The sequence below is a fragment of the Gadus morhua genome, chromosome 2, assembly GCF_902167405.1.
Source record: "Gadus morhua chromosome 2, gadMor3.0, whole genome shotgun sequence".
In the NCBI taxonomy this organism is placed as follows: Eukaryota; Metazoa; Chordata; class Actinopteri; order Gadiformes; family Gadidae; genus Gadus; species Gadus morhua.
This window is the reverse complement of record NC_044049.1, coordinates 23845074-23859429: the sequence shown is the minus strand read 5'-3', so window position 1 is coordinate 23859429 and position 14356 is coordinate 23845074. Positions and strand designations below refer to the sequence as shown.

Sequence of the window (14356 nt, the reverse complement as noted above, 5' to 3'; positions counted from 1 at the left end):
AATTATACTAAACCTTGTTATTTCCAGCATACCATATTTTTACACTGTTTGCTATATAAACCTTGAATAATGTAAAAACATCCAACACCATTACACATGTGGATTGAACGTTTTTTTAATAAAAGTCAACGAATGGGGTACTTGAATTTCTTATGGCCCAGCAGTGAGGAAAGAAAATCATCCTATTATTCTTTCTTGTAATCATTTATATAGGCCTAATCATCAAAAACGCGCTGAATGTGATATTTCCATCGCCACCATCAACAGCAGTTTCAGCGCAGCAGCGCCCCCGGCTGGACACGGTACGCAACAACCCGGTTCTTGTTCAACGTGTGAACAAGAACGCACTTTGTGGTGCGCTGCGACCACAAAGAACGGAGGAATCGTCTGATTCGGCATGGCACTCAGAATATGTTCGCGGTTCAATGTATTAAACCATTGCTCGATGCGCTTCATATCCGAGCGTGCGTGTCTCCTTGGGGGTCTGAGAGTGGAACACGACCGAGAGAAGCTGTGCTTCACCGTCTGCCTCGGAGCCGAGGCGGGTAAGAAGCACACATTTGTCCGACAGATCCCCGTGGAGGCTGGGCGTAGATTTAACGCAAGAGCGGTGTTATTTCACGGCCTGCGTGTACTGAAGTAGTAGGGCACCAGTCTCGACCCATTGCGATGCACCCAACGATGTATTCGTTTGTATTTTCTAAATATAGTTTGTATATTTATTGTATAGTTGTATAATCTTTGTAGGTCAAGGGAGTATACAGTCTGCAGTCCTCCGATACAAATTCATGAATGAGAAGCAAGTGGATCTAATGTCAACCCACGTCCCGGAGTCCTTAAGGGGCAAAGGTATCGCAGCTCTCCTGTCGAAGGTAGGGAGAACCACAGTTAGAACTCACTAAAAAGTTACATGTCAAATAAAAAGCAGTTTTTCATGGGTGTTTATTTTATATCGGCAGGCTGCCTTGGACTTTTTGGCTGAAGATGACCTGAAGGCGCACATTTCTTGCTGGTACATCAAGAAATATATCGAGGACAACCCAAAGAATGGTTACGAAGAGCGCGTCGTTAATTAGCTGCAATTAACTTCATTAACATTTCCTGAAGGTTGAACTATTATTGCTAAATATTTGTTCTATATCAGGTCTAATTAATTGCAAAATTAGGATGATTTTAAAGAGCAACATACGGGTGATTTTTTTTTTTTTCACATTGTGTGCTCATTTTGTTTGCCCAAAAACATAGCAAACAAATTATTAAGTGTAATCTGTATGCAGCGGGGATTCGGGGGTCGGTATGACTCCCAAGTGGTAAAGGTTCAACACTCAGTTTATTCAGAGATAAAAAGTAAATGGACATGCACTCTGAATTTCTACCTCATGAACCACCTCCAGTCTATAGAGTGGCGAAGTCACGCCCTTTCCGGTAAAGCCCATGGGACCTATGAGATCGAACAATATGAATGGGTTTTTGAAAAGGTATATTTAAATCCACAAACAACCTATGTGTAATCCAGGGTATGACTGGGACCAGGATATAATTATTTTCTCTCCATTGAAACCCATTCATATTTTTCGATCTCATAGGTCCCATGCCTCTACCGGAAAGGGTGTGATTTCGCCACTCAATGGCCTACTGACTGAATGGTAAAAGAAGCCACGCCTATAGGGTCTGAATGATCTTAACAGTAAAACTTGATATGGTGATATTGTCTTAATCACTGTGTAGAAGCAGAAAGCAGTGAGAACGTACAATGGGTGCCAACCTGCCAGTTGCGTCAAAACTGTATTTATTTATTTAATTTGTGAGTAATTGAAACTTGGCAGCATTTGTAGGCTATATTCAATTAAACCGCATGTTTCTCTTTCGCTATTTAAATATTTGTAATCAATAAATTATTTTTAATTAACCATTTCAATGTCATTGCTGCCTTACTGTAATGTCGCCGTGTGTGTGTGCGTCTGTGTGTGTGTGTGTGTGTGTGTGTGTGTGTGTGTGTGTGTGTTCAAATCTATTGAAGGGGATTTCAGGATTTGGGGGAAATCCATTATTTTTTGTTAACTGACCACCATGTCGTCAAAGTTGGTATTGTCTTTATATATAGTCAGATCCTTGTAAATATTTCACCAAAATTAATCTCAAATTGAGTTACAGGGTTGTGGTACAGCAAATGTGTTTTGGTCTTCGTTTGTTCCCGAAACGGGGCATTAGTTATATCACATTAGGTCATCATTGACTTGCAGGTTCATTATAGCTGTGTGCGCTGAGCTTTTCCTGTCATTTAATGCATGTGGCCAAAATACTTGTCTAAAAGAACAGGATACAAACTGCGTTTTTCTCCCTCAAAAATACTCAAAACACTTATCATTGACTTGGTGTTCATTGAGGTAAGAAAAAGCTATAGTTAATCTAACAACCACTTCATTGTTTAGATTTGCATTGCAGCTCTTGCATTGCAAACGACCAGAGACTCTCACTTACTACTGCTGTGTATTCTTCAAACGTTTATAGCGATTACAGGGTCGAGATATGTACTTTTTTTTTTTATAATTTGAGGATCCAAGTTTTAGTCACAAACGTCTTTTAATACTTTTCATTTGTTAAATATTCATAAACTATAGCATTGATTTAAAAAAAAAAATGAACAACTAATCATTTGGATATAAGGTGTTCGCCCGACAGTGGTGATATCAATCAAGTTTAAGATGTGTAATTGAATCCAGAACCCTTCAAGCTAACACATTTTGACACGCTTTTGAACGCTTGGTTGCCTGAAAACATCGAAAGGAGCGGACTGGCTGCAGAAACAGCAGGGGACTAAAACAAGACCCAGACGTAATGATAAAGGTCATGATTTGTCAACGCACCTGTACGAAGTAGACCTGACATCCCTTGTCTAAAATACAGCAACCAACTTGGTTTGGTTTAAATATCGCGGTGCAACACATCCCAGAGCGCCTCTTCAGAGCTCAGATTAAAACCTGTTGGCTATGTGGACATTCACAGTAACATCTGCTGGTTTGGGAGCCCCCCACCAAGAAATCCAGCATGCTTGAGTCAAACATTGGAGACATAAATCCTATCTCCAGCCTTCGGCGTGTTTGCCCTTAACATCAGATCCAGTTTGTGTGGTTGCCTCGTTCCCTTCTGTTCTTAACAGTACTCCTCTCCTTGTCGGTCGGCCATGGCGGCTCCGTCTGCTGCCACGCCCTTCCCACTGGCGGGCTTGTGTCCGTTGACGGGCGGCGCGGCCTCCGCTCCCGGCTGGCCCGGCGGCCCGGGCGTCAGATACACGTCCCACATGTTGTCCGGGAGCTCCAGGTCCAGGAGCTTCTGCTTGATGTGCAGGCTCTTCTCGATGTTCCGCCGCTTGTACTTGAACTCCACGATGGTTTTCGTGTAGCGGTTCAGTGCCGTCACAGCCGAGCCCATGCAGGTGCCAAAGGAGCTCCACGCGAGGCTGGGAGAGAGATATATGATTATTTATTGACATGGCCCGAGTACAACAGAATCCCTGCATTGAAGCCACCCATCACTAGCTGAAGCTCTATGAGCAGTGGACACCTACAGTACAGCGCCTAGGATCCAGCTCAAGGTCAACTGCTGGTGTAGGGTAGACTGGGTACCTCCAGCCCATTCTGCAGGCAATTTGAATTCGCCCTGCAAAAGGGTCTGCACAGGAGCAATATATTTCTTTCTGCTTCTGATATGCTTTTGAGGGAACCAATCAACAAGCTGACTTGTCCTCCTGGCGCACTATTGGCTGGTTTAACACAAAGACGAAAGGGAAGCAATGTGTCATTATTAGCTCCTTGAGATTGGTGTCTTTCACTGTTAGAAACATATCTGACTTCACTGTTTCCTCCTCAAATAGTCGGAGTGGATCCAGATTTAAAGGGTCGTGTGTGTGTGTGTGTGTGTGTGTGTGTGTGTGTGTGTACGTGTGTGTGTACGTGTGTGTGTGTGTGTACGTGTGTGTGTGTACGTGTGTGTGTGGGCGGTTGCCGATGGGATGTACTGCTGTACTTACGCGTAGGACCAGCTGTAGTCCCAGGACTTGGGTCTCCAGTCCTCTGGCCCCATGGCCACGGCCAGCTGGAAGATGGTGGTGAACATCATGTGTGCCACCATCCCACAGAGCCCTGCCAAAGACAACAGATGCAAGCCTTTTGAGCGCCGAAATGGTATGTATTGCGTGATGACAATGTTAGGATTCAATATTATGGTTTTCAAGAACATATATGTTTGGGTTGTACTGCCAGTGTCAGCCCTTGCTTTTTTAAATGAACCTGGCCAAATTAACGTGGATTATGTACATTCATTAAAATCAACAGTCCCCCCTCAGCAAAGTCTCTTCCACTAATAATACTTAGATGTTTACGACTTAAATAAACCAAAAATATATATTTGAGTCCACCTGATGACACATTTTGCGGAAAGCAAAGAATCCTGATGCTTGCATGTATCAACAAAACTGTAGATCCCCCTCATGCATCTGAACTGGCTGTTGGATGTGGTCCTCAAACAGCTGTTTATAGTGAGGGCTTGCCTATGAGCAAGGCAGCAAATACAAGAGCAGTCTTGTTGCAAAATGCTAAAACAACCAATGACTGTTTAAGAAGACAGTGTGTTGCAGTGCTTCCCAACTCATTGCTAGGAAATCAAGGAAGTGTCTGTAGGAAGCATCTGTAGGAAGCATCTGTAGGAAGCCTCCGTAGGAAGCATTCGTAGGAAGCGTCTCAAGGAAGCGTTCGTAGGAAGCGTCTGCGCGAAGCGTTTTCCCTTTGCATATGTTCAATGTTTACGCGCTGAAGCCATGTTTACACCAACCCAGTCTCACTGGGTTGGTGTAATATGTGACTGTGTCACCGTCACGTCACGTCATTTAATCTATTCATTCGTGGGAATCTTGGACACGTAATTTAATTTTTTTTCGTGCCAGAAGCACAAATTTCAAACTCATTTGAAAAAGAAGGGATGAAGCAGATACCTTTTTTTCTGTTGCGGTTTGCCTACAGAGCAGCGCACCTGCATTAAATATATCCGTGAATTGTCACAATTTCCCAGAATCAAAGGAGAGACGGGGTGATATTGTTAGAAATTTGTGCTTTTGGCACGAAGAAATTGAAATTACGTGTCCCACATCATGAATGAACAGATTAAATGACGTGACAGTGTCACGTAGTTCCGTGAGACTGTGTTGATTTACACATGCCATCGGGGGGACAAGGGGATTATTCGCTTCGGTCCGATGAGACTACTTTCAGTGGACCCCTCGGGGTCCGAGCAGGCGATCTCAACGGTGGCCGCGTCTCCTCGGCCTCTCCCTGGCAGCCCTCAGCTCCTTCCTCAGCTCAGTGGCGGTGCATGGGCCGCGAGATGGGCAAGAGGAGCTTTTCTACGGATTAACGCATAACAACGGGAGGGGAGATGAGCGGCCGCGCGGAGGGGGGGCCTTCGGTGTGGGTCTTGTCACGGCCAAAGACCGCTGCCCCGGGGACCAATCCGATTAATCCACAAACCACAAAATCCTCAGAGGCAGCGAGTGGCCAGTGTGCAGGCCGCCGCCGCCGCTGCTGCCGCTGCTGCCGAAGTCTTCTTCCGAGCACCGTCTTCCTCCTCCCTCTCTACCCCTCTCTGCTCTACATCTTTCTGCTCTACCTCTTTCTGCTCTGCCCCTCGCCACTCCACCTCTATCTCCTCTCCCTCTTTCTTCTCTACCTCTCTACCTCTCTCCACTCTACCCCCCATCGGCTCTACCTCTCTCCTCTACCTCTTTCTGGTCTACCCCTCTCCTCTACCTCTTCTGGTCTACCTCTCTCCTCTACCTCTTTCTGGTCTACCTCTCTACCGCTCTCCTCTACCTCTTTCTGGTCTACCTCTCCTCTACCTCTTTCTGGTCTACCTCTCCTCTACCTCTTTCTGGGTGTGGTTTTAGGGTGTTGTTTCATTGGTAAGGCATATTGAGGATTGCATTAACCCCTCTGCATTAACCTATGACCCCGGTTTCCCCGAAATAATCAAAGCTGTTCTATCATCTTATGCATCCATGGTTTGACTCGGCACAACTTGGCATTTTCACTCCCGGTTCAAACATTTGTCTGATGAAAGCTTCTCGATCTGCTTATTTTTATCCTAATCCTCCTTTGCAAGAGCGAGTCGGGGAGACAATAAAGGGCCGTGGAATAATCCCATCACTTTGTACGGTGTACATTTTACAACAACTTGGATTGTGGATTATTTCTGTTATATATTGAGTTTTAGGCGCAAAAAATACTTTTAATGCATGATACAAATATATGTTTAAGGTGAGTGGAAGTGTTTGCAGAATAACATTCAGAGCCCGCCACCCAGCAGATGTTAAGAACCAAGAAGGTGAAGGAAACAAGTGGCCGATGATGAACTAATTTGATCCTTTGTGGTACTGTCGTTTCGGCTGGGTATGACTCGGAGAGTGGTGAATGCTCAGCAAGTGTTTTATCCAGACACAAGGTAAACAATATCGCGTTCTGGAGGTCGTCCACAAAGCATCTCTCAAACACAGGTAATATAATACAATATATATATATTGGAAGAGGGTGGAATGGTCAATAAGTCACGCCTTCAGATAAACCTTTGGTCTGTCTTGGCTGGGACAGAAAGGCAAGGAGGCCATGTGTTTACCTTATCTACTAACTCATACAACCATGTATGGCGTTGTCCAATGTGGAGAAGAAAGCATTCCTAACTGCTGTTATCTTGAAATGTGGTCAAAATAAAAACTGAAACGGTTGACGTCCCAGACTTACCGGACAGCGCGGTGCACATGGCGGCGAAGGCGTTGAGCTTGAGCTTGTTCATGACGCTGAAGCAGGGGCACTGCTCCAGGGTCATGAGGGCCCCCCCGGCAAACAGCAGGGCCAGGTAGAAGCTCTCCGCCACGATGCACAGCCAGAGGACCCCTGGGGGAGGGAGGGGGAGGGAGAGAGAGAGAGAGAGAGAGAGGGGGGGAGAGGGGGAGAGTGGGGGAGAGAAAGAGAGAGGGGGAGTGAGAGAGAGAGAGGGGGAGTGAGAGAGAGAGTGGGAGAGAGAGGCAAAGAGAAAGAGAGAGTGAGGGGGGAGAGAGAGAGATGGAGAGTGGGGGTGAGAAAGAGGTTGGGGAGAGAGAGAGAGAGTAAGGGGGGAGAGAGGGGGAGAGAGACAGTGAGGGGGGAGAGAGAGAGGGAGAGGGGGAGAGTGGGGGAGAGAAAGAGATTGGGGGAAAGAGAGAGAGAGAGCGAGAGAGAACATCGGTCACGCTCGAGGGATACAGGATATCGGACCGAATTCGACGCCAATCGTCACACTATGTCAGTGAATCCCATTGTTTTTGTTTGCGTCACTCAGTGGTGTTAGGTTACAGTTAGGTTGTACTGACACATCTAACCACACACACAAACCTCGTTCGTGTGCAGGAGCGATTTCTGAGAAGTCCCTGCAGTCGAACCCTGTTGGCGGACGATAGAGGAGAAACACAATCATTATCTCCTTTAGCAGTCCTGTTGATGAAACCGGACCATAGACCATAGGTCGATAAGGAGCTGTTACAGGTCATAGAGGTAGGGCGTGGACAGTGAATGCTGAGACAGGTCATTAAGAAGCAGGTAGGGGTTAGACAGTGAATACAGAGACAAGTCACGAGAATCAGGTAGGGGTTAGGCAGCATTGGAACAGGTCATTGAGAAGCAGGTTGGTGTTAGAAAAGGGGATGGATTTAGGGGGTGGATTTGGAATACAGAGACAGGTCAGTGAGAAACATGTAGAGGTTAGACAGTGAATTCAGATGCATGTCATTAAGGGGCAGGTAGGGGTAAGGCATCTTGCCATCGGATGACTACAGTTAAGGCTGCGGACATTGGGGTTCGAAACCCGGAACCTCGACTAGGAGTGAAACAACCAAGCCACTCCTGCCTCTCCCTGTGCAAACTGAATAATAAGTATTTTGTAATATTCCTCCCTGACCAGTTTGCAAACATCCAAAAGAACAGCATAATTCCAATGTTCTTCATCTCATCTAATCCTTGCCAGTTTGGAATTAAATCTATATGTCTTATATTATTATTCGAGTTGAACACAGCTCAAATCCAGAGGATGTACGTATTACACATGTTCGAACTGGGTTTTATACAAGCCAGGGGAACCGAATTATAAACGAATACAGGTGACCAACATTTCACTAAGAACACAACGGGAAAGCAGGTAAATGGGGTTGGGTCAGGATTTCTATCATGCTTTACATCTATAATGGCAACAAACAAAAAAAGAATGATAGGTCATTAATAATGTTGATATGATGGCTAAATTATGGGTGATTTAATTCACTTACAATGCACTCATCAAGCACAGGTCAACACAACCACAAGAATGTCACAGTACAACCACAGACGACCTAGCCCATCACAATATTATGCTAATAATTCAACTCATTAATAGCCTTGTAAAACAACAGCTAAACATGTCCTGCTGTTACCCCCCACCATGATATTAATAGTAATCTCTGTCCTAGCTAAATGCATGGGCCCATATTGATCGACAGGCCTCACATTCGGCCTATCAACCAATCACAAGACAAGTGTCTGCAGTTCCGACCAATCGGAACCACGCCTAACCGTTCATGTCAGCGGCTTGCTCGCAGGAGAAGAAGATGCCGGTGTGGAACCTCCTCATGAGGAACTTCTCCTCGCCCGTCTCCCAGATGTACTGCACCAGCCGGCTGTCGTTGAGGTTGGAGCTGTTGAAGCGGATGCAGAACCACTGCTTGACCTTCAGCGGCGGGCCCGTGCAGAAAGGCTTCACCACCTTCCGGGTGCCCTCGCACCAGTAGCTGGTGGTCACGGCCAGTACGGCGAAGGAGAACGCCACCACGTTGAGCGTGAGCGCGAGCGAAGCCCGCCACCCACGCTCCAACCTCATGCTCCCGGCCAGCACGCCAGCAAGGAGAGGCGACGGAAAAAAGCCCCTAATCCTGGCTTTGGGAAGTCCGGTCCCTCCTCCCAGATATGTCAAATCTTCATAATCTTGTTGTTGATGTTGCGTTTGAGGTTTTTGGGTGGCGGCGGTCGGAGCTCGGCAAACGCTGTGCTAGGCCGCGGCGGTTTCCTGCTAGCGTCGGTTTCATGCTAGTAGGGTTCATGCTAGGAGGCTAACGGACGACGGGCTGTCCCGGGTCGGCCGGAACGTTCTTAGCGGTTCTCTGTTTGATTTGAACTTGTGCTCACTCCCTCTCTCTCTCCTCTCTCTTCTCTCTCTTGCCCATCCTCTTTCTCTCTCTCTCTCTCTCTCATCCTCTGGGTGAAACCCGTCTTGCTCCTCCCCCCGAATTAAATCTTCCACTGTAATATCATCTATTACAAATGGCAAATTATACCCTGGACCATTTTTGAGCATTTAAATGAAAAAAAAGATTAGTTTAATCTTTGGGTTTTAATCTAATGCAAGGATTGCTCTGTTGGCCTTTCCCAGACTTTTCTTTTTTGGGGGGGGGGTTTGCGTGTTTTATTTTGTAGTATAACTGAGAGCAATCCCAACCATAGGGATCAGATCAAAGCCATGCTATACAGTGCTGTAGAGACTGGTATACTGGTAGAAGACTGGACAATTTCAAGTCCCAAAATGTGTGTCTGCGCGCATCTAGGCCTGTGTTTGTGTGTGTGTGTGTGTGTGTGTGTGTGTGTGTGTGTGTGTGTGTGTGTGTGTGTGTGTGTGTGTGTGTGTGTGTGTGTGTGTGTGTGTGTGTGTGTGTGTGTTTAGGCAAATCTGCTTCCAACCAATCGCCAGCTGATATGGAATGTACATGTACATGATGAGGAATTACTTGAGTAAATATCAGAGATAACAGCTGTTGAGGGGGAGGGAATATAGGCGGCCTTTATTCCCAATAATTTGTCATTTCCGGTTTTGTGTGTGTGTGTGTGTGTGTGTGTGTGTGTGTGTGTGTGTGTGTGTGTGTGTGTGTGTGTGTGTGTGTGTGTGTGTGTGTGTGTGTGTGTGTGTGTGTATATCTGCATAATCAAAAAAGGCATTATCAGAAATCATGGAAAGCAATTTACAGCATTTCGATAATATTGATTGATTGTTCCTAAAGACTGTAGTATTATCATTTTGCAATTTTGTAGTACTTTGTGTGTTTGTTGTTCTGTGTTTGTGTTTTGTTTTCAATTTCACCATCAACACTGTCACACCTATTCTGCTCGTTTAAATGGAGGGTTTCACTGTCAACAGCAAACCAAGTTGAAACTTTAGTTACCACGAGCAAAACTGGCTGCTTCTCTTCAGTTCTCTCAAAATCAATCACTGCGAGCAGAGAATACATCAAAACAGAGGACCTTCCCCCCAGAGGACCTTCCCCTCGGTTATGCTAGGTGACCCTCTGACAGAAACGGGGCTCAGCTGTCCACTTGATGAAAACGGTAAGCCTCTGCTTAATGTTGCTCCTAGCGTGATCCCTTTAATATAATACTTACCTGACAGGAGGGACACGATCGATAAGCCCCTTAGAATTGGAGTAAACGGATGAGAGATTGCATGTAAATAAAAATGAGTAGGACATGAAGGCAAAGCCAACCTGGGGATTTGAGGGTTGGATTGCTACTCAGATTTGGCTCTGTGATACTGTGAGTTGATGGATCAGAACTTAGATAGATATTTATTATTCAAACGATATTTTCATAACATTCGAATGATACATTTTGTTTGGGAAATTAAAACCTTGAATATGTGTGATTAGTGAGTTAAAGGGGTTATATTATGCTTTTTCCTTTACCTAGAAATAGCAGTTTTGTGTTTTATGCATAAAATCTGCCCAGCTATAAAGCTCATAGAGCACACCAAAGGGCGTTAACCCCTCCCAGTGAAACACCCCTTCTGAACTTCAAGAAACACCTCGTCTGCAGTCAGTGTTCAAATCCGTGAGGAAGTCCCGCCTCTCAGCAACTATCTCCCGCCTCCCCTGATTTAGGCAAGAACTCAAGATAAACTATTTACAGCTTTGGCTAGTGGATAGCTGTTTCGCCAAGTCGAGAAAAAAACTGTTTTAGTGGGGCTGAAAAGTACCTTTGTATGGACTTCCCAAGGATGGCAAAGTGGCACAACACAATGTTGTGGTTCTTCAGTTGTAGTCCTCGGCTTACTTGCTACCTGACGTTATTGTGTTCAAATGTTGTGGTTCTTCAGTTGTAGTCCTTGGCTTACTTGCTACCTAACGTTATTGGGTTCAATTGTTGTGGTTCAAATGTTGTAGTCCTAACTTGCTACCCAACATTATGGTGTTCAAATGTTGTGGTTCAAGTGTTGTAGTCCTCGACTAACCTGCTACCTAACATTAGTCAGTTGAGTTTGATCTCTGATTGTGCAAGCTGTAATGTTACGGCCACATGAGTCATAATTATGCAGATAATGATTATATATCAAGGTAATCTTCCTCAGATCTCGAACCCAAACATTCGTTTTTTAATATAGGACAGAAGCAACGCACCACCAGTACCACATTATAAAGAAAAAAATGATCCTTATTTATGCTAATTAATCTTGAACATGCAGTCACAACAGTCTGCCTTATACTGTCCCTTATTTAAATCCATTGAAGTTTGAGCTTGATTAAAAGAGGCCATGTCCTGCATTAAACATTGTTACATAAATCTTTTGAAACCGATTCCTGGAAGTATTTACATCTTGTGTTGCCTCAGTGCAGCGTTGTGCACTGCACTCCACCCCATTAATACCTCTGGTGCAGATATGGATGCATGTGTCATAGCACGGTGACGTGGTTATCCCTTTAAGCTTGAAGACAGCATGTCTGGATTTAGGTAGGCGGGCCTCTTATCTCACTCTGGTCCTCAGCCTCAACCATCTCAGGCAGTTCTTCATCAGTGCTACTTCAATCCCCCCGGCTGATATTTAGATATTAAGATAACACAAATTAGTAGTCGACAAAGAGGACAAGGGCCCCATAAGGGGATAAAAGATTAGATCGGAGAGCCCACAAATAAAATTCAAGCCGAACAAACCAACCTCAAAAACGGGTTGTCCTTTTGCCAGCTTCACTGCAACCGCCATGGGCAACTCAAAGAGTGGAGCGCTTTCCAAGGAAGTTCTGGAGGACCTCAAGTCGAACACCAAGTACTCAGAGACCGAGCTGTGCACCTGGTATCAGTGCTTCCTCAAGGAATGCCCCGGCGGCAAAATCAGCAGGAAGCAGTTTGAAGGCATCTACGCAAGCTTCTTTCCCAACGCCGATCCCAGTGCTTACGCCAGGCACGTGTTCAGGAGTTTTGACACGAACGCAGACGGCACCTTAGACTTTAAAGAGTATATCGTAGCGCTTCACCTCACCTCTGGGGGTAAAACGTTGCAGAAACTAGAGTGGGCCTTCGCCTTGTACGACGTGGATGGGAACGGAACCATCAGCAAGAATGAAATCCAGGAGATCGTTAAGGTACGACCGGTATTCCTTTTTTGTGTGTAGCTCAGAGAGCAAATTTTTGTCTCATATTTGATGCACGACTCAAACGAGAACTAGAATTATAATGTTTAAACGGTGCAAAGCAAACGGATTGAAGTGTGATGCACAAATACCAAAGCTGTCTGCCCAGCTACAGCCATGTGCTTTGGGCTTAAGGATGGCCATGAGAACGTTGTAATATATATTGCCAAGGAGACGACAGATAAAAAATGTAAATGTTGTCCTTTGCAATTATTTTTCATTTAGGCTATATTTATTACTTTTATTTTTTTATACTGAAACCTTATGCCTAAAAACATCTCTCATGTTCAGTCAATATTCAATATGATTCCTGAGGAAGACCAGAAGGGCCTTCCAGAGGATGAAGACACACCGGAGAAGAGGTCTGAGAAAATCTGGGACTTCTTCGGAAAAAAAGACAACGGTATGGAAGTCTGTTATCACTTGTCTATACATGCTTCTAAAATCAAGGAAAAATCATCATATGCTTTGTTTAAATATTTCAGATTGGGGGAATTCCAATTGAAGTTTTTTTTGCAGTTGAAACAACGACAATCTTTGACCCCACAGATAAAATCGCAGAAGGAGAATTCATCCAGGGAGTGATGGACAACAAGGACATACTGCGCTTGATTCAGTACGACGAGCCCCAGAAGATTAAAGACAAGCTAAAGGAGAAGAGGCAGTAGCCCCTGGTTTATCAATTCACTCTTCATTGTCTACATGCTAACGTCATCTATCTGCACGTCCACCCCTGATTCTTTTTCCTTCCGCAGACCAGAAACCATGAGGTTTTAATCTAACAGACTTTGCCCACAGTGGCAGAATATGTCCTATCCATCTTCAAAGTTAGATACAACGTTTTGTTCAACTTTAAGATCAATAATCTGGAACTACTTCTCGAATTCCAGACGTTTAATTAACCTGACTGCGAACATGGTTTGGGTGGACTTTCGCAGTCCTCCGCCTACACAGAAGCTTATTCCAAACCACTTATTCCAATCAGGCCCCCAACCCCATGCACTCGGCCAGGTTGTGGCAGAGTTTAGCAGTGTTGTGATCGACACTTTGATTTACTCATTACTGTAACAGCAGAGAGTCTTAGGCAGAGCTGTGGATTAAGATCTGGTTAACAATTCCTCGGAGTCCACTAATCCTATTAGACGCTGAAGGACATCTGAGACACACGTAGCTTGCTGACTGAAGTGTCTCGTAATAAGGACTTGGCACAGTGCTCTAGGTGCACTGCTCTATAGGTGCGTTTCTGGGCCATTGAGAAGTGTTTACACACCAGTGATGGATGCATGGTTACGCTGTGTGCGTGCCTGTGATTGACAGGAGAAATGGATTCCCTGAACCAAAGCCCTGATTGGTCAGAAATAAGCTGGGAGCATTCCAAAGTCTACATTTCCCTATCCCTGGCCTACTCACCTAGAGACAGATATTCTCACTGAGCATTTCACTCACTAATACCTGACTAGGTTTTAGAGGATTTGGAGATAAGATGAGTTTGGGTGAGATAGGTTGTGTTTTTGTTGACTTGTTTACTGTCTGTTTGTCTTGGTTTTCTTAAAGGGTCGTGTTGACGGTTGAAAGTGCTGTGTCACACTCGGAGTGTGACACTATGTGCGAGAGTTTGGTTTTTTCCATCCAAAACCTTTGACATGGTTTCATTCTTCTTGTAGAATGTTCTTTCCTTGTATCTCTGCTGGTAGACAGATCCACGCATTCATTGTGGAGACATTTAGCGGTCATTTAATTACTTCCCCTAATTTAGTCCTCAAAGTCTTATTCTATACAATATAAAAGTTTCACAATAAAAATGCAACTGCTAAAATGGATCTCTGTATGTATATGTGTTTCTATTTTCTATATCCA

General features: G+C 44.9%; 2 protein-coding genes and 1 long non-coding RNA gene across 3 annotated transcripts; 2 read left to right on the top strand and 1 right to left on the bottom strand.

Moving 5' to 3' along the window:
* Nucleotides 1-283: 283 nt before the first annotated feature.
* On the top strand, nucleotides 284-1912 carry LOC115537824 (uncharacterized). The gene is made up of 3 exons (XR_003974921.1): nucleotides 284-545; nucleotides 748-872; nucleotides 960-1912. It is a non-coding gene; the product is annotated as an uncharacterized LOC115537824 (long non-coding RNA).
* Nucleotides 1913-2510: 598 nt separating this feature from the next.
* On the bottom strand, nucleotides 2511-9252 carry LOC115529788 (germ cell-specific gene 1-like protein). The gene is made up of 5 exons (XM_030338857.1): nucleotides 8628-9252; nucleotides 7419-7466; nucleotides 6789-6941; nucleotides 4031-4142; nucleotides 2511-3460 (listed from the first exon to the last, which is right to left on the bottom strand). Exons 1-5 carry the CDS (start codon nucleotides 8929-8931, stop codon nucleotides 3154-3156), a joined length of 924 nt encoding a protein of 307 aa, XP_030194717.1. The 5' UTR covers nucleotides 8932-9252; the 3' UTR covers nucleotides 2511-3153.
* Nucleotides 9253-11828: 2576 nt separating this feature from the next.
* On the top strand, nucleotides 11829-14319 carry rcvrna (recoverin a). The gene is made up of 3 exons (XM_030338870.1): nucleotides 11829-12451; nucleotides 12791-12902; nucleotides 13049-14319. Exons 1-3 carry the CDS (start codon nucleotides 12071-12073, stop codon nucleotides 13165-13167), a joined length of 612 nt encoding a protein of 203 aa, XP_030194730.1. The 5' UTR covers nucleotides 11829-12070; the 3' UTR covers nucleotides 13168-14319.
* The last annotated feature ends 37 nt before the right edge of the window (nucleotides 14320-14356 follow it).